The sequence below is a fragment of the Panthera pardus genome, unplaced genomic scaffold, assembly GCF_024362965.1.
Source record: "Panthera pardus isolate Hobbes unplaced genomic scaffold, ASM2436296v1 HiC_scaffold_22, whole genome shotgun sequence".
Lineage (NCBI taxonomy): Eukaryota > Metazoa > Chordata > Mammalia > Carnivora > Felidae > Panthera > Panthera pardus.
In genome coordinates this window covers 71,820,790-71,842,031 of record NW_026526788.1, presented here as the reverse complement: position 1 = coordinate 71,842,031, position 21,242 = coordinate 71,820,790, and the positions used below count along the sequence as shown (strand labels likewise).

At 38.4% G+C, this 21,242-nt stretch overlaps 1 protein-coding gene across 1 annotated transcript in view; it reads right to left on the bottom strand.

Moving 5' to 3' along the window:
• Positions 1–21,242, bottom strand: part of ATRNL1 (attractin like 1) — a 764,129-nt gene that overhangs the window by 112,151 nt on the left and 630,736 nt on the right. Inside the window, exon 28 of the mRNA XM_019459544.2 lies at positions 711–825. Within this exon, the coding sequence (XP_019315089.2) occupies positions 711–825 (115 nt within the window). The remainder of the gene's footprint in view (positions 1–710; positions 826–21,242) is intronic.

Here is a 21,242-nt window from a genome sequence, read left to right as displayed (position 1 = left end):
ACACTCAACATTCTGCATATTTACAATACGGACAACATCACAGCGAAGAGAAGAACTCCCAGAGGACACATACAGTTACCCCCATTTTCAAAATATGCTTTTCATGTAAGAAAAGGAGATTCAGAAGCAAAGGCTGACTGTGCCATCGGATGGGGAGGATTCCCTGGCCCATGAGCTCCAGCTGTCTGGTGCTGATAACAAGAACACATATTCAGTGTATGTGATATGAAGCTAGCACCCTCTGACATGGCTACACATTCCAAACGTGCAAGTACATTCCTTAATTTGGTTCCATATTTATGAAGCAAACTTCTAATCATGTTTATAACTTTGTATCCTATATGACACACATACTGGGAAAAAAGAAGCTGCCCCGAAGTCAAAAATTTGTTTGCCATGCTAATGAGATTTCTCACTGTAGTTACAACAACAAATTGGGGTGTGTGTGTGTGAACACACATATCCGTGTATATTACACACGAACATACACACGTATTTTACACGTATTTTTAAGAGAAATCCTGGCAAATCTGAATTTATAGCAATGTAGATTTCTAGATCTTTTGGAAAAGTTTGTATTCTAATAAATTCGGCCATGCTTTAAATTAGAACCACGTAAATATCCTCACTGTGCTATGTGGTAGTATTGTTTATTTCTTCTGTTTAGTCTGCATGTTTTGCTCAATTGCTGGTGGTTCCACTCATCTTACCTGACTGTCCAGGAGGAGGGGCACCTGATGATCCTCGCGGCAGACAAAGAAACACAGTCAGAACAGCAGCTCTGTTCCCAGCACACGGTTCAATGGCTATCGGTTTAGGTGCCCCCTGAAAAAGAAAACAGAATTTTAAATTTGCCTAATTGATAGGACATTGCTGTTTTACTTTTCTCCTACCTCTATTTCCGTGTTTTAAACTGTACCCTCCTAGTGGATGGGGATATACAATGTCTCATTTTTTAATAATCCAACTGAATATTTTATTGTAGTAATACCTAGTGTTTTCATAGTAGTGGTCATTAGCAGTTAGAGGGTATTTTGTCTTGGGGGGGTTAAATATTGGTGCATATTTTTGAAAAGTATTCTTTATTCTATTTTTAGCATGTTATTTTTATTTACTTTTTTTTTTTTTTGAGAGAGAGAGAGAGAGAGAGCGTGTGCACAAGCAGGGGAGGGACAGAGGAAGGTGGGGGGAGAAATTAGGAGTTGGATGCTTAACCGACTGAGCCACACAGGCTCCTCTGTTTTTTGTTTTAATTTAATAGACTTCAAAAAAAAATTTTTTTAATGTTTTTACTTATTTTTGAAGGAGAGAGAATGACAGAGCATGAGCCAGGGAGGAGCAGAGACAGAGGGAGACACAGCATCTGAAGCAGGCTCCAGGCTCTAAGCTGTCAGCACACAGCCCCATGCGGGGCTTGAACTCACAAACTGTGAGATCATGACCTGAGCTGAAGCCGTACGCTTAACCCACTGAGCCACCCAGGCGCCCCTAATAGACTTTATTATTTAGAGCAGTTCTAGGTTTGCAGTAAAAGTGAGAGGAAGATACAAGATTTCCCATATACACCTTGCCCTAACATATGCATAGCCTCCCCATCATCAACAACCCCCACCTGAATGGTATATTTGCTATAACTTATGAACCTACATTGACACATCATACTCACCAGGGGTCTATAGTTTATATTAGGGTTTACTGTAGTGTTAGACCATAGTCCAGGAGTCTGACATTTATCCGCCATTATGGTATCATACAGAGTATATTCACTGCCTAAAAATCCTCTGTCCTCTACATATTCATCCCTTCCTCTCTACTCCAAACCCTGGAAACCACTGATCTTTTTACTGTATCCATAGTTTTGCCTCTCCCAGAATGTCATATGGTTCAAATCATATCGAATTTAGCCTTTTCAGGTTGACTTCTTTCACTTGGGAATATGCATGTTAAGGTTCTTCCATGTATTTTCATGCCTTGGTAGCTCATACCTTTTCAGTGTCAAATAACATTTCATTGTCTGGATATACTACAGTTTATTTATTCATTTGCCTTCTGAAGGACATCTTGGCTGCTTCCAAATTTCCGAAAATAAAAATTAGGCTACTATAAACATCCACGTGGAGGCTTTTGTGTGAACATAAGTTTTCATCTCCACTGGGTCAATATCAAGGAGTGTGATTGCTGGAACAACTAATAGGAACATGATCATTAGTTCTTTAAGAAACCATCAACTATCTTCCAAAGTGACTGCACCATTTTGTATTATCACCAACAGTGAATAAGAGCTCCTCTGGTTCTATATTTTCACCAGCATTTGGTGGTGTCAGTGTTCTGGATTTTGGCTATTCTAATGGGTGTGCTGTGGCATCTTGTGGCTTTAATTTGAATTTTTTCTGATAATATATGATATGAAACATCTTTTCATATTCTTATTTGCTATCTATATATCTCCTTTGGCGAGGCATCTGTTAAGGTCTTCACACATTTTTAATTGGGTTATTTGTTTCTTTTTATTGAATGTTAAGAGTTCTTGATATACTTTAGAAATAGACCTTTATCAGATGTCTCTTTTGCAAATATTTTCTTCCAGTCTGTAGTTTATCTTTCCATTCTCTTGATATTATCTTCTGAAGAGCAGAAGTTTTTTTACTTTGATGAATTCCAGCTCAGTAATTATTTCTATCACAGACTGTGATTTTGGTGTTGTATCTAAAACATCATCGTCATATCCCAGGTCATCCAGATTTCCTTCTATGTTATCGTTTAGGACTTTTATAGTTTTGCAATTTACATTTAGGTGTATGATCCATTTGGAGTTAACTTCTGTGAAGGGTATAAGGTATGTGTCTATTTTCAATTTGTTTTTCTTTTTGCATGTGGATGTCCAGTTCTAGAACCATTTGATCAAAAGGCTATCTTTACTTCCTTGCATTGCATTTGCTCCTTTGATAAAGATCAATTGACTATATTTATGTGGGTCTATTTCTGGATCCTCTTCTGTTCCATTGATCTAATTGCCTCTTCTTTCACCAATACTATACTGTTTTGATTACTGTAGGTTTATTGTAAGTCTTGAAGTTGGATAGTGTCAGTCTTCTAACTTCAATACTATTTGGCTATTCTGGGTATTTTCCTTCTCCATATAAAATTTGGAGTCAGTCTGTATATATTCACAAAATAACCTGCAGGCATTTTGATTGGGATTGCTTTGAATCTACAGATTAGGTTGGGGAGAACTGCCATCTTGGCAATATCGATTATTCATATCCACGAACACAGAATATCTTTACTTTTATTTAGCTTTTTTATTATTTTGTTCATTAGAGTTCTGTAGTCTTCCTCATGCAGATCTTATATGTATTTTGTTAGATTTATATCTAAGTATTTCATTTTGAGAGGCAGTAGTATAAATGCTACTGTCTCTTTAATTTTAAAGTCTATTTGTTCACTACTGGTATGTAGGCAAGGAAGTGACATGTATATTAACCTTGTATTTTGCAACCTTGTTATAATTGCTTATCATTCCAGGAGTGTTTTTGTTGATTCTTTTGGATTTTCTACATAGGCAATCATGTCATATGAGAATAAAGACAGCTTCATTTCTTTCTCCTCCATATGTATACCTTTAATTTCCTTTTCTTATCATATTGCTTTAGCTACAGCTTCCAGTACAATGTTGAAAAGGAGTGGTGAGAAGGGGACATCCTTGCCTTGTACTTGATCTTAGTGGGAATGCTTCAAGTTTCTCACCATTAAGCATGATGTTAGCTGTATGTTTTTTGTAGATATTCTTCATCAAGTTGAGGAAGCTACCCTCTATTCTTAGTTTACTGAGTTATTATAGTTCAGATAGGCTAAATTCTTGATTATTTCCCCTTATTTATTAATTTTCAGAATAAGTACTTGTTAGCATTCTCCAAACATGACAATTTATATTATCATTATAAATTTATAACTTTTAACATTTCTGATGTGTTTCAATTGATAGCAGTTACAATTTTGTCATTACTAGTTTTGTTAATTGTTCAAATTGTACTATCTTTGAACAATGAGAATGTCTTCAAATTGGTTCCTGAGTTCTTCTGACATGACCACAAATGCCTTTGATAGCTTCCCTGTCTTTTACCTGTCCCAGACCTGCAGTCAGATGTTTGTCTAAGGAACCTTGCTGGGAAATGGTATTAATCCCAGACAAAAGAGGTCTCTATTGCTACTGGGTTGGTTATTGTTCTAGGAAGTTTTGGGCAATAGAGCTCAGGGTCATAAACTGGGTTCCCAAAGAAGCAGATTCCCTGGGAGACAGAGTTAAGAAGCAGAGGTTCTTATGGTTGAAAAAAAAAGGTGGAAGGAAAAGGAAGGAAGCCTCATTAGACAGAGGGAAAAGGCTGAACTGAGATGCAGGCCCAGGAGGAGACCTGGAGCTAGAATCTTTCAACAACTGGGTTGGGCCAAGTGGGCCAGGCCTTTATACCCCCCCCTCCTTCAAAGATTAGTTACTACTTATCATTGCCCATGGGATCATGACGTTGGACAAGGTGTTTCTCTGTGTCACGGTAATCCCAGAAAGGACTGACAGCTGAAGACATCCAACAGAATTCCCAGAAGCTGGGCATCATGTCTTCAGTGAAGGTGGATTTGTGTAAAATATCAATGTGCCCTCCAGACTCAGAAATTTTTTTAAAGAGGAAAGATATACCATGGATTCATAATGAAACTGCCAATTCAAATTTAATCTGTTTTATTTAAACTTCTTTGAGTGTTTGTATCTCTTTTCTTTTACGTCGGAAATCTTGGTATCTAATAATATTGGTAATTACTTTTATGCTACAATACAATTTAAATATAGGATTATATATTACATCTGACAATACAATTAATTAAAATTGACTTCTCTGTAGATTTTATTTATTTATTTTGTCTTAAGTGCATATATGCCACATCTCACTAAGGACATACAGTCAAATACTGCATGTTTCAAATCACTTGAAGTAGGTCCTCTCTGTGTGGTTTTGCCACTGATTCCATCCCAACTTAGGTAAGTTTGTGAATTCAGAAGCCGAGTTTGGTGGGATTGCCCCCCTTTCCATTTTTATTTAATATTGCTTTATACTTTTAAGACATTAATATGGTTCCAGGTTAGATCTGGAAAATAAAATACACTTAGAGAGGTCTACTATCTGCTCTCATTCCCATCATGCTGTTCCCTTTTTAGCAAGTGAGTTTTTGTGTGCATGTAAGTTCTCAAATCCTTGGAGTGTATATCAAGGAGTATGACCGCTGGATTGCATGGTGCCATGTTTCATTTTAACACCAAATCCTGGCACGAAAGAGATGTGCTGTAGGCCTACATTTGAATAAATAAATGCACTTCACTCCATTTGACAGGTAGTCTGTGAGCCACCAAGTTATGCAATTTTTGTTGCTTTCTCACAGTTGTTTCCTGTCACCAATGATGTACTATACCACACAGTTTATCTAATTAAATTATCACAATCCAAAATGTTTTCTTGGCACATCTTTAATATCACTTCAGTGAAATATGTATGTCATAATCACCAGCTGATGCACTTGTATAAATAATATAACCTTAAAGATAGAGTAAATGAATCTATAATGATTATAGTAGTAATAGCTAGTATTGTATTAAGTACTTACTATGGATTAAGTATTCAAAGTTCTTTACACATATTAACTTGTTTAAATCTGACAACTGTGTAAGATGAGAACACTGACGCAAGGTGAAAAACACTTGCTCAAGTGTATGTAACTAGGAAGTAGCAGGGCTGAGATTTATACTCAGGCAGGCTGCCTCCTGAGTCCATCCTTTGAACCACACAGTGTAGTTTATCATATGTGCGCATGTACAAACATGTACCCACACACGTGTGTGTACACGCACGTGCAAGCACACACATATGTGAACACACATACTCCGTGCACACACGTCCAGTGGACACAAGCATGCACGAAGAATTTGGGTTTAAATACAATGTCACCTTTTAAACAGTGAGAATACCATTTTAGCATGGCAAAGGTGAGTTTGGCCATTTCACTGAAAAGAAAATGACAGATGAGACCCTGCTGATATGTCAAAGCAACATCTATGCATAAAGGCAAAATTAGATAGAAGAAAAAAAGTACCACTGGTTTAATTATTAGAACAAGTGATTTGTTTAGTTTTTGTTGATCACATTTGAAATCTTCAGAAGAAATACAGACATTCACCAAGAATATTTTAGAATACTGCCGTTTTCAGAAAGTTTAACGAGGCATTAAAGATAAAATATGTCCCCTTTCATGTAAAACTTAGACTGAAATTTCTGGTGACAACAGTTTTATGTGGTTATAAAGGATTTCTCCTTTATAGCAACATAAATCTCATGTTTTAAAATTATCCTCATACAGATACATTTTGGGAGGTTTCAATATAAAGGTGAAAGTGGTCCTGATGGAAGAAGTAAAGGGCATAAAAATCTTCCAGGAATATGCTGTAAGCCATGTTGCAATACTTGTATCAAGTTGCATGATCTACGCTTTTACAGTTTAAAGCTTACATTTAATTTAACAGACTTATTTTTGAAAATGTTAAGTCAAAATCAGCATAAGTACATAGATATTCTCCAATGATGCAAATATTTAGAGAATAGGCTTGTCATATTCCAAGGCTAACAGAAAAATACTATGAATGTTTTGAGCCATATTTCCAGGCTTCTGAAATTTATTCTAATTTAATAAATGCAAAGTATATGTAAAGGTCAATTGGTTAAAATATACTAAGGGGAAAAAAATGAATTCAGGTTTAAATAATGGGGACAGATCAGAAATATTAAAATCCCCTTTAACATACACCCCTTTAATATACCTAAGAAATAATTTTTCCTTTTCTACCATCAGACAAGGCTTTCTTTTTTGTTTTGTTTTTAAGGTCTCAATGCAATAATTGGAACTATTCAAAATATCCAAATTTATGTTAAAATACTGTATTAAAAATATTAGAAGAAAATAATTTTATGATTACAACAAGATAAAACAACAAACAAAAATAGTTGAGAAACAGTGGCTCTTGGTTTAGGGCATTTAGAAAAACAAGAAACAATTTCAGAGCACATCAATTGATTGTGTTGTCAGGCTACTTTTATACTGGAAGAAAAGGTTTTAACCATCAAGCGCTAATGTGAAATGCACCAACTGGGAGAAAAATTAGTAAAAAATAAATTTCAGGTGGAAAATGGCTTAATTATTTAACATCAGAGACTCAGCAACAAATAGTGTAGTAAAATATCTTGACCATGGAAAAGGAATTCTGCTTGTATGAAACGCCTCTTGTGTAAAAGTGTCCTTATAATAATTCCCCACTCTTAATTCTCCTACTGTTGTAGAGAAAACAGTCAGAAATTTCTTTATATTGATAAACTACATTAAAAGAGCTTATAATTCTATTTGCAAATCAAATTGGCTTACAGCTTTTTATTTCTGGCCACAACATTTTCATAAAAGGATAGCAGCAAAAAAACATTAATTATTCATTATATTAAAAATATTAGTGATTAGCACAGCTCTTTGACACTTCCGCCAAGAATTCACATATCTCCAAAGAATTTGTGACAAATCTCACTCTCAATAAAGAATTTTAAAGGAAAAAACCGCCTTATAGCACTTGAATTTTGCAACAGAAATTAGCAAAACACCACAAATGATATTTCTGATACCTTGAGGTTTGCCAGTTGTTTAGCGATAGATACATAACCATGAATCAAAATCATTTCACAATGACATAACATGTTTACTGAACTGTGTAATTTATCATGCATTTTCCATGGCTGCCTTTGAAAAAGATAAGGCATGGGTTTGCTTGCCCATAGCACTCAGACACTGTGATTTACTTCCAGACATTTTCATATTTGTTGTACCGCAAGAAGCTGGTTTTAGACCGTGCCAGAAAATATCACTGACAGTTATATAATTAGCAGTCCTTGTTTATTAAGGACACAGCACTTTTAGAGTGAAAAAGACTTGTTTTGTTCGCTCTGGTGTTTTTGAAACTATTGTATTCATATTTTCAAGTTCTTGTTTTTGGAGGCAACAATTCTCTGTTATCTCTTCCCATTTTCCAGCTATGGAAAACAAGCAAGTTACCAGAGAAGCTTCTGGAATCATAAGGATTTTCAAGATGACAGTGCTTAAAATTCACAATGATAGAAATGTTCTGTAAGTGAGGCCATTATTTGAACCCAGGAAATAGCCAGGGAAACTGCTGCTCCAAGAATCACTGGATGTTTGGAAGATACCAATGGGCAAAATGGGCTACTTACTTGCTCTTCCTCCATTGGCCCTCTCAAAGAGTGAGCAAATGAGTGAGTGATTCACTTCTAGACATCATAATGAAGCTGCATCACTGGAAACCCTAACCCCAGCAGCTGAGGATTTAACAGAATTACTTGAGGTCCGTGGACTAGTCTTTACAATGTAAGCAGGGTTTGGTCTAATACTCTAGGCCTCAAAAGATTAAAAAAAAAAACAGAAAAGAAAAAATGTGTTATTCCTTTCTCAGAAACGTTCACTAGTTTCAAAGTAAGGTGGCAAACTCAAAATCCTTCAAGGCTCAGGTGGGTAATTTAATAATAGCTAACCTTTAAGTGCTCATAATATGCTTTGTGCTAGGCTACACGCTTCCGTGAGTTTAATCCTACCCCTTGAGACAGGAACTATCCCCATTTGAAATTATGAAACTGCAGCTCTGAGTGTAAGGAACATAATGAAGGTGGTAGACCTAAAGAAGACCTAAAAGACGAAACCATGACTTGGAACTAAGTAGCCTATCTTCTGAGCATGTATGCCTAACCACAATGCACAATGCCTATAGTAGGTAAGAAGACTGTCTAAACTTCTAGAATAAGAAAACAAGTAGTGGTGGGTACTAGAGTGAACTAAAAAGTATAAGAATTGTTTTGGGGTGCCTGGGTGGCGCAGTCGGTTAAGCGTCCGACTTCAGCCAGGTCACGATCTCGCGGTCCGTGAGTTCGAGCCCCGCGTCGGGCTCTGGGCTGATGGCTCGGAGCCTGGAGCCTGTTTCCGATTCTGTGTCTCCCTCTCTCTCTGCCCCTCCCCCATTCATGCTCTGTCTCTCTCTGTCCCAAAAAAAAAAAAAAAAAAAAAAAAAAAAGTATAAGAGTTGTTTAAAGACGCCAAATCTCAAAATCGTTGCTGTCCAAAGAACACATCTATGGGTCAAAATGGTTTCATGACTTCAATCGCTCTGCGATTGCTGTAACATGGAGTCCAAAGTGGCATTTTGGGATTACCACGCTCTTGTGTCTACCCACTCATCAAACACCATCTTTTATTCTCCACAAGCTCTGCATTTTTGTCAATGTAAGTGTTCACTGCTCAACAACTGTGCCCAGGGTTTCCAGAATCTGTGCCTTCTGCACTTATAATATCCCTACTGTCTAGGAGATCCTTCCTATATGCCTTCAATTTTTCTGAAATCATTCATCCCTTGAAGCCAACTCATCCATGAATCTTTCCTTGGTCTGAGGTATTGAGTCTCTCCGTCTTTAGTTCTTTAATGGTACCTTTTCTGGCCCTCTTCACTTTCCATCTTGAATGATGCTTGCGTAAATACCCTGTCATCCCACTGGAACAATCTCTTTGAGGAGGGGCCCAGTTTCTTATTTATCTCTACTGCCTCTGTACTCACTTGCTCTCTTTGAAAGGTGCCTGTGCCACCTTTGGGGACTTAAGTCTCCCAATATTTTACTCTTTTATTGATGTATATACTGTATGTCTCTTTTAGCTTCCTGCTCTAAAAAGCCAGATATCATCTTGGATACCTCTTTACCTTACCTATAGTATCTACTGGAGTACATGTTTCACATGGTGAGTAGAGTGAATCAAACAATAAATGAAATTGCACATGGTAGGCATGACTCAGTTTCTCTAAATTATGGATAGTGAAGGGTTAATAAAACACCGAAAAATAATATTAGCTAACATTTGTTGAGTACTCACTAGGTTTCAAGTGCTATGCTAAGCACTTTACATGCATTATTGTGTTATTTTGTTTCATAAGATGAAGAAATTGAAACTCAGAGAGGTCAGATAATATTCTCAGGGCGATACAGTGAGGGAGGGGCAGAGCCAGGATTGAAACTCCCATCTGTCTGATTCTAGTATCTTGGTTTTTAACGACCGCATGATACTGCTAAAAATACAGCCTAAGAAGACAAAGAACTTCTCATTCTTTCAGCTTGGCTATTAATAGTAGGAATGAACTTAAGATATCAGTAATAAAAAATTATATGCATATACCTGACTCGTTCCTGACCAGGGTTCAGAACACTTGAGTTCTTGGACCAACTCTGCTACTATGTAGTTGTGTGCTCCTGGGCATGTTTGAAGTCAATTTCCCCGCGTGACAAATGAACACATTAGGTTATATGATTTTTAGGGTCCCTTTAACATTCTTCGGCTATGATTTATGGACAATTTCCAGAATGTGTGATGTACCAATATCTAATACTTAGTCTAAGTACAGTGAAATTTGAAATTTCCAATCATTAGTAATTTTTTTCTTGTTCAGTTACTTTAAATGACACATCTAATTTTTAAAACACATTATTACACCATATGATGAATACATCACATAAGACTAAATGGCCACCATTGCATGCCAAAAAAGCAATTAGAAAATTGAATCAAGGAATTAAGGATTAATGTGGGTATGTTATACCTGTCAGCAGCAATAAGTGTTTTGACAAGGACAGAATAAAGTCTGACAGTATGCACAAATACTGATCTGATATATGAGTGAAATATTAAAAATGCAAACAACTGCACATTAATCACTCGAACATTTCCCTACTAAACCACTTTTAATGCTGTTCTTATCAGAATCCATCTATAAATAAAAATGAGTCTTTTCAACAGCGTGCACAACTTGGTATTTGCAGTTTAATGAGTGTTTATATTGATATGAAATTTAGTTTTTAGTCACTTTAGTAAAATAGAATTAATTTACTGAGCATAGAATTAAGTCAGCCTGGCAGCCTGGCTCACAGCTAATCAAGTGCGCTGATTCCATAGGATCAACAAATACCAAGACTCTAGTTTTGGAGCACAGATTCTCTGATTCTATTGTTTACACTTGGGGAAAATGAAAGTGAAAATCATATTCTTTATTTACTATTTGCTTTGCATGAAATGATAAGGGGAAAAACACATTAGCTTGCTTTACTCACTAAGAGAAGAATTCATATTAATAAAAGAAATTAAGTTGATGGACACTGTCAAAACCAGGGTTAAACTGCATTAGAAGCAAATTCAAAGAGAATAAAGTATTACATGTGGGAATAGGGAAAGAAATAAAACATAATATTCACAGAATCAGTATGCTGCTCTTGAGATTCCAAAGGATTCCAATTGTAAGCTTAATTTTCATACTGTATCCAATACATTTTTTCTTTGTTGAAATGCCTCTGTATTCAATCTCTGCTCAAAATCTCTTACTACACACACACACACACACACACACACACACACACGTTTATATCCATAGTATAATACCTGGTTTAACTGAGTTTTGCTGTTATTTTAATCGTGTGGCACTGACTTGGTGGTGATAGCAGTGGTTTTACTATTTATTTTTAAATAGGTAGTTAGGTCCCAGAAAACGAAAATATTCTCTCATTTGGAGATCTTATATAATCATGCTTTGCCCTGAGTTAGTCAAGAAATACGAAGGTTAATAGGAAGTGACTTTAAACATACTATCTTTAAAAAGTTGATTCCTGATAGTATTTTTTAAAAGTTGAAATAGATTATTTATTAAATAACTGCCACAATTGGAGTTTAACAACCTGTACTTTTCTCCAGTGCAAAAAGCAACCTACCCACCACACTTCATATATTAATTTCAAATTGGGACCATTCCTTCAGACCTCAAAAGGTACTAAGTGTGAGAGACAAATGTGCCTGCCAAATCAAGTGACTTCCCATCTAGCTTAAGCCCAGCCTTTGTGCCCTGGTTCAGGCCATTCCATCCACCTAGACTGCTCCATCTACCATTTCTGCAAGATCTGACTCAAAACTCATCTGCAGGAAGCCATCCCAGGTCATCCCAAGCCACATCAAGACCTCCTCACTCTACACTATCTCAATAATGACGAGTTAGCCATTTTTCCTATCATAACCATTGAAGGGAAGTATAATGTAGTGGTTAAGAGAACAACCTTAAGCGATCACTGCCTGGCTCAACGTCCTGCTCTCTCATCCATTCAAGTGTGACCTTGATCAACTGACAGCCTCTCTCTGTGCCTCAAGTTTCTCATCTGGAAAATGGAGTTAACTATACCTTCGTAGTGTTGTTATAAAGATTAAAAAAGACAATAGAGCAGAGATAATATGTTTTCCACCTCTATTAATGGTTTGAAATAGATTTATTAAGAAATTCAGTCTCTAGAAGAGAATTTTATTGGTGGCTTATTGGGGGTGGGGGGAGATCTGATCTCAATGACAAACTTCCCACACATGTCACATCAACACTGCTACTGAAAATCTGCCTATTTTTCCCATTTGTGTTCCCTGTTTTTTTTTTTTTTTCAAGGTGTCTGATCCGTGAGCATTCTGTGCTTCACAGAGTAGACCTACCCTGGCACCTAAGACTGTGCTGTTCAATAAGTATTTCATGGATGGGGCACCTGGGTGGCTCAGTTGGGTAGGTGTCCAACTTTGGCTCAGGTCATGATCTCGCAGTTCAGGAGTTGGAGGCCTACATTGGGCTCTACGCTGATAGCTCAGAGCCTGGAGCCTGCTTTGGATTCTGCGTCTCCCTCTCTCTTTGTCCCTCCCCCACTCACGCTCTCTCTCTCTCTCTCTCTCTCTCTCTCTCTCTCAAAAATAAACCAAAAAAAAAATTAAATAAATATTTCATGGATAAGTGGGTCTTTGTTTTTTCTTTCCAAATTGTGTACAAGGTAAATCTCTAAATTTAGTGGCAAAGGTTACAAATAGAAGGTCAATCTATAGCAGATAGATATAAACCAGCAGGAAAGTTGGATAATCAAGATCTTAGTATTACCTACAGGCTGGCCCATTCCCAAACACATTACATCATTAATGGAAAATGTGACCTTAGCCATGCAACTAAGGATCAATTCAATATACAATGTAAACGTGTTAGGCCCCCTACTGGCAAGTGGGGGGAGAGTGCTACAAAGCCCCGGTACCTGCCCTGATGGGGCTTCCTTCAGAGCCATCAAGCTGTCTGCAACTATGACTAAGAGCTAAACCTGCTCACAGAGGTATTCACAAACCCCTGGGGGTGCGAGAGGAGGGAGGGGAGAAGCTACGTGTAGTTCTCCTGGAGAAGGATTTCATCTGATGGAGGATGACTAAGGAGTGCATTAGGAGAATGAGGAAGGATGGAACTTTCTGGCAGAAGGAAAAACACGAATGCAGAGGTGTAAAGGCACATAGCTCATTTGAGAAATTGCTAGTTTACTCTGAATACAGCCTAGGAAATATTAGGTACGCGGAGATGAGAAGACACCAGATAGGAACACTGGGGCCCTCCATGAAACAGGTCCCTCATCAACCCCTTGGCACACTTCCTGGCGGGGAGGACTGAGATCATCACCACTTGCCACGAAAGGCTTGCTTGGATGCTCAGATGGAACCTGACATGTGCAGCATGTAGTGGGTCTCCGTGCAACCTTCATTAACATATGGTGCAAATCAACCCAAATGGATACTGGCGAACGTTTCTCCATCAGGAACTCACAGTGCTATTTTCTTAAACTATTGGTCAAGTCTGTTTTACTGAGTGAACATTAAATTAAAACATTTATTCCTGAAACTTCAATCATAAAACTAAATCAAGAAGCACTGTGAAAGCTAACTGTCAGCAGAAAGAATAAAAGTGCAGACATAGCAATATTCTTAATGAGGAATCAAATGTTAATAGATCCAGCATAATAAATGACTTTCTACTATGATTATTAAACCAATCACAGCCTATTATAAGTACAAAAGCATGGACAAAATTCTGAATGAAAGAGCTTATTTGACTAGTTACAAAAACATGTATGTAATTACAATACAGTAAAACCTACCTGGATTTCTTAGACAATGAGTCATTCTAGCTGACAGAGTTTTCCCAGAAAGCTGAACATTAACCCTATAAGGACCAAGAGTTTACTATTTTAGGGTATTTTTTTTGTAAGTGTGAAATTGCTTAAAATAAATATCCACTTCTCTGCTTTTCAACCAGACTAGAATAGACTAAACACAATTTAACATGGTCTTGATGTTCCATGATCACATTTGGAAAGCAGTTTTCACAATATGCTGAAGATATATGGAATTGCAAATGTATGGATGAATATGTACATCATAGCTACAGCACTAGGGATTTCTTTTCCTCTTCCTTCTTCTCTTTTTTCCTAAAAACTTGCCAACACTAGCTTCCTTTTTGCTTATTTGCCTCTACAGAAGAAAATGACTCATTGTCGAAGAAATCCAGGTAGGTTTTACGGTATTGTAATTACATACATGCTTTCATAACAAGTCAATAAGCTCTTTCATTCAGAATTTTGTCCATGATTTTGTTACTTATAATAGGCTGTGACTGGTTTAATAATCATAGTAGAGAGTCATTTATTATGCTGGATCTACCCATCTGCCAGCAAGTAACACAACCATTTTTCTGTAAAACTCATGCATGAGGCAAACATTGAAGTGAACTTCTTCTCCATGAGTTTTCTCATCCTCACCAATATCTTTTACCCCGTTGCTATCCATGTGCCATGACCAATCGGGCATTACTCAAAGCACTGACGAATTTCTACATCACCAATCCCACGGACCTCTTGACAGTTTGTAACAATCCTCCTCTGTCCCTTTTAAGTTTGTGGTCAGAGTAGCCTTTCTAATTTCATTAATTTTGAAAATAATGTTCAGGAGTAATCTTAGTATAAAGTCTAGACCTATTCATTAGGCCCAGATGACTTAACCTCATGTAAAGTACACTTGGGTTCAAATCTTATGGGATCTTAGGCAAACAATTTACCTTTCCTATGCCTCAGGTTCTTTATACGGAGAATAGAGTTTATAACACTAATTCTGCAAGGTTACTCTGAGGATTATAAAGGACAATATATGAATAAGGCATTTAGCATAGTAACTAGAAAAAAACAGGCGTTTAAATTTTTATCTTAGGTCAAATGATTTGCAAACACAAGTTCTTTTTAAGTCAAATCCAACATAATATCAGCGATGTTATCTGTTCCACCTTAATACCTCCCTTCCCCTCGGTTTTAATGATTCATGGCAGTGTAGTAAGGGAGGTTAATGTGTCCAGATCTTTTCTTATCTTTCCCTGCTGGGCACTTTCATTCGCTCAGACTTAGTTCCAAAGTATGGAACCAGTGCCTGTACATTAAAGTTGGAATGAAGCTCCAAGTTTGCAGGGAAGATGGTAATTGATCAGCCCAAGTGGTAGAAAATTCAGGGGGGGGGAAGCTATTAAAAAGATAAATATTACAGTGAAACCTTTTGGCTTATACAGCAAAGAAAAAACTACCTTACAGACAGATAAGTTCCTACATGCGCTTGTATTGTCTTTCTGTGGCCTGGGAAGCTTCTTTGTCCCCCAGCTCTCTCACCATTATTTGCTAGATTAAAATTCCCTTAATTTTATAATCAAAAGGGCTCAGAGGGGGAAAAATGAAAGTGGAAAGTACTCAGAGGATGCTTTTGGCAGAACCATGGAATACTCAGTCATCCTGGTCATTCTCAGGGTCTCTGGAAACCATGGGACAGGCTGGCTGTCCCGCCTGTGACCTGAGATATGTAGACTCCTTATATGACCAAACTAGATATATTTGTATCACATTCCTTTTGGCCTCTCCTGTAAATGATCTGCTTGTGTGAACTCCACTACTTCATCAGAGCTTGCTTTAGAAAACGAAGTGTGTAGAAGTGAATCAAATATCTCTCCAATCTTTTTTTTCCCCAAAGCTCCTTTTTCAGTATGACTAAAAATTAATGGTCAGAGTCTGTGTAATGATCCTTCCTCTGGTTTTACTCATGCTGCTCCCTCTTGGTCCTACTAATTATCTGATTGATTAAACTTTTGAGGAGCCTTCTGTCACTGGGCGTAGCCCACTGCACACATCTGGCTCACTACGTTTTCTTTATAAAGGACAGCAGGTTAATTAAAAGATTCATAGGACAAATAAAAGTGCCAAGAGGGAAGGAAACCCAGTTTATTTCCTCACATGCCCTCTGTAGCAGGTGGAATGGTATTCCTCAAATGTTGACGCCCACCTAGAACCTCAGCATGTGACCATATCTGAGAATAGGGCCTTTGCAGATGTAATTAGTTAAGGGGAAGTCATACGGGATTAGGGTGGGCACAACGTCCTTACAGAAAGAGAAGAGACTATACAGAGGTGAAAACTCCACGTGGAGACCAGAAGCAGAGATTGGAGTGATACAGCTACAAGCCAGGAGATGCCAAGGTTGGTCGGTAGCCACCGGAAGCAAGAAAGAGTCTTGGAACAGCTTCTCCTTCTCACGGCCTCTTGAAGCAACCAACCCCTGCCCAAACCTTCACTTCAGACTTCTGGCCTCCAGACCGTGAGAGGATAAATGTCTGTCATTTTAAGCCACCAAGTTTGTGGTACTTTGTTATGGCGGCAGTAGGGAACCAACAGTCTCCCTGGTCACAATCTGACCTCTAACAGACGGTATGCCATCTTTTTCTGTTTTAGAAATGATCATGAAGTACAATACTGAAATTGTGACTAATACCAATCCCTCAGGGCACTTCTCCTATTTTGAGGTCATTCAAGCTACTTTCGCTTGACAAATAAGCCACATATCACATAGCATGGCAAGCGTCATTGGGAAAATTCACTTAGTTATGGTAGTTTGTGATCATCATAAAATTGATGACATTCATAAAACTGGAAATACTCATAATATAACTGCTCCTTAGACTGTAGACATAGTGTATGTTGTATGTCAGGTTTCCTAGGAAACATATTCTGAGACCCTGAGATTTGTGTGCAGGAAGTGTATTTGGAAGAACCTTCAGGAACATCCGTGTGGGGTGATGGAAGTAGAGATGTGCAGAGGGAGATGTTAATCTGTGCTGAGTGGGGTGGTCCTTTAGAGTTGTATCAGATTGAGGCAAGAGGCCAAGTCCTCAAACACCACTATGGATACAGGCTGTCCCCAGGAATGCGGCATAATGCTGGGTGAGGCAGCTCCTTTCTGCAGAGGGCCATTTCTGGAGAGGGACCCTCAGCTGTGAGCTGAGAGAGTAATGGGCTATGTCCTGAAGGGAGGGTCGGGGCAGTACATCTCAGCCTTGACATAGTATTCATTGTTCTAATAAAAAATGTCCTTGTTACCCAAGAAAGTGACTTTGGCCACATCCGCATATAATATGTTATGGTATAGGTAAGGTTATTAGATGTGCACACTTTTGTTTTTCATGGGGTTTTGCAAGCTGCTGTATTACTGTCATCACTAATCTTTCCATAAGAATTCTTGCTCTTCAGGCCCATGGCTTTCCTCTCTAATTTTTCCTATCTTGCCTAGCAACTCTGATGGTTATTTTTCCCTTCAGAAAAGGGCAAAAATTATTATCTCAGTGCTAACTCCATGGCTAGGTCAATAATCTAAAGAACTGAGTAAGCATTGCTCACCCTTCACACTTAGTTTTCAAATGACTCAATGTATCTTATTTTTTGTTAAGTCATGAAGCTTCCAGAGAAAGAGGTCATCCTTATTTTGCATGCAGGCACAGTGGAAGATGAGAAATTAATTAATATTACTGAGGTTTTATAAGGTGTCAAAACGAATGGCAGAGAAAATACCAATTTCTTCTGTTGGCCTGCTAAGTCACATGCTCTTTCAGTAAACTGCAAATTTATATGGCTTTTCTCTAATAATAATAATAATAATAAGGAGGAGGAGGAGGAGGAGGAGGAGGAGGAGGAGGAGGAGGAGGAGAATGACAACTATTATTCCTTGAGCCCTAATTATTTATTGAGACTCTCTTGGGCAGAGGGAGTAGGTGAACTAAAAAGCAGTTACTGGAGATTGTGCTAAATATATGCTCCAAATATTAGCAACGTTACAGATTTTTTGAACCCAGAAAATGATTAAGTCATATTTGGTTGTAAAATCTATTGCTACAAATAAACTAAACCCTTTGGGAGGAATATTTCCATCAATACTTCTATATAAAGGTTGCCTCTATCACAGTAAGTCAAGAAGATACATACCAGGGTAGAATTCCTAAGCTTGAGGATGGATACCTGATAGAAGGAACTAGGGTGAGCTATGAGGTAACAAAACTGTAGTACTACAGTGCAGATATCCAATTAGAGAGAAAATTAAGATGATGCTTCCTAATACATATTCCAAACCTAACACCAACTACAGGACTGCTGGCAGTCTCATTCTGTTCAGAGCTAGTAGAAATTGATGATATTACATAAGTAGTTGACAGCTTCATTTCTTAGGGTAAAAAAATAAAGAAGCAGATACTCTGCTCTGGTTCTGACTAGTATAGAACTGAATAGTAATGCAACAAGAAATTTCAAGAGCATAACCATGCTCTGTTAGAATTTAAAATACTATACAAAATAATTCATTCATCCTAAGATCCTTTCTCTTAAAGTTCATTTATTTGTTTTGATAGAGACAGACAGAGAGAGACAGAGACAGAGTGAGAGTAAGTGAGTTATGGAGCAGGGGAGGGGAAGAGAGAGGGGGAGAGAGAGAATCCCAAGCAGGCTCCACATTGTCAGCGCAGAGCCTGACACAGGGCTTGATCTCATGAACTGCGACATCATGACCTGTGCCGAAACCAAGAGTCAGATGCTTAACCAACTGTGCCAGCCAGAAGTGCCCATCTTACAGATACTTTTTAAGCACATACTTTGAATAGGACTGTTTAAGGCCCTAGGCATACAGCAGTGAAGAAGACAGATAGGATTTTTCCCTTCATGGAGTAAATGGATGATTAAAAAACAAATAAATAGGGGTGTCTGTAGATCATAGAGCCTGCTTAAGATTCTCTGTCTCTCCCTCTCCCCTGCTCTCTCTCTCTCTCTCTCCCTCTCTCTGTCTCTCTCTCTCTCTGTCTAAGGAAGGCCTCTTAGAGGAGGTGAAATGTAAGTGTGACCTGAATGAAGTTAGGGGTGAAGCTATGTGAAGAGCTAAAAGCCAAGGAGAAGTAGCATTAAAGGCAAAGGTCCCAGGGCAGAGGGGGAATGGTGCATTCAGGCACCAGCAAGAAGACCAGCAAACAGACATGGGCAATGAAGGATTTGTCAAAGGATTGTGGTCAAAATGTTAAAACACAGATTTTTGTGGTGGGTTTCCTCCACCCTCTTTTTGCTGCTCGGGTGCAGGACCAGAGTAGACAGAGAACTGGGCGAATTGTCCTTAACCAAGGCTAGAGGAAGGATGAGAGGGTGAGAGGAGATAGGAGCAAGGGAGAGGAGGCAAGGCTGCTCAGTGGATACGAGGAAATATAAGGTAGGGGAAGGAGAAAATTACAATGATGAGGGAGGGTTCACAACTAAAAACGAAGTAAGGTTTATGGACTGGAGGTCCCAGTGGAGATCAAAGACTCTTCAAAATAGAGGTTATAGTAGAGTAAGAGAGCTGGAACTACAGAGGGTAGGGGTCAGAGAACAGGACATAGGAAATCAAGTGTTTGTAGAGAAGCACATGCCCTGCTCTCAGGCAGGGTGGCATCAGGGCCATGAAAACACCAGCTGAGAGAACTGCAGGGGAAGTAGGTTCCTCAGGAAACAGCCAGGTTTCCAATAGAGCAAGAATGGAATTATTCCAATTGGTTGAAATATTCCAATTGGTTGAAAAGGCTGAAACTATTGGGGCTTACCTAATGACTCTGTGAGCTCCTGTACACAAAGTGGAGGACTTTGGGGGGCAAGGGAGAAGTGCACAATTAGGTCATAAAACGATAGGCACGGAGTGTTACAGACTCAGAGAAGTATACTCAGGAAAGTGAGTTTCTAAAAGTTCAGGAAAAATATCAGTGTACTCCCAGCACTGAAGATTCTAAAATAATATGGCTCAGGGGACAGGATGGTTTAAGATATGTAATCTGAAATAATAAAAAAAGGATAAAGAAGAAATTTTGTGTAGTTTCTAACGGATGGCAATAAGCCAGTGTCAGACTCAACATGGCATCCAATGTTATCCAATGTCGTCCAGCGTAAGACTCAACAGGCCAATGGGGGAGAAAGTTCTTTGAGTAAGGCATGGAAGGACGGGATAGACAGCGGTCTCCTGAGATCCACTGATTTAACTCCAGATAGAAAAAAAGGTCACTTACAGGCATATCCATTATGGTGTGTAAGGGAAGTACTCCCACAGTTGGGGAGGGCACAGACACGAAAGATTGTTTTTGTTTGTTTGTTTGTTTGTTTGTTTGTTTGTTTGTTTTTAGAGAGAGAGAGAGAGCAGGGGCAAGGGAGAGGAGAGAGAGAGAATCTTACACGGGCTCCACACTCAGCACAAAGCCAGATGTGGGGTTCAGTCCCACAATACTGGAATCATGACCTGGGCTGATATCCAGAGTCGGACATGCAACCAACGGAGCCACCCAGGAGCCCCAAGATCATTTTCTAGGAAATATTTGCTTCCTTGCATTTCTTCACCAAGAATCATCCAGATAATAAATAGAAGTGGTAAAGGGTAGGTCACTGCTGCTAATGAGACAGAGTTTTCCCACTACAGCTTTAAATGACAACACATTATAGATAAGAATTCAGAGCAATTGGAACAGAGGAGTAAATGTTAGTAGGCACAGCCTCTGATTCAATGCTACCTAGATTCAATTCTTAACTCTACCCCTTAGTGTATAAACTTGGGTGCATTTCTTAACTCTCTGCTTAGTTTCCTCATCTGTAAAATGGCAATAATTATTGCCTATTTAACCTACTTCATCAGGTTAACATAAGCTGATACTTTTTTTTAACGGTTTTATTTATTTATCTTGAAAACAGGTGAGGAGCAGAGAGAGGGAGAGAGAGAATCCCAAGCAGGCCCCAAGCAGGGGACAGAGTCCGAAATGGGGCTCAATCTCATGAACTGTGAGATCACGACCTGAGTTGAAATCAAGAGTCTTATGCTTAACTGACTGAGCCACCCAGGTGCCCCAAAAAGCTGATACTTTTAAAGCATTTAGGACACTA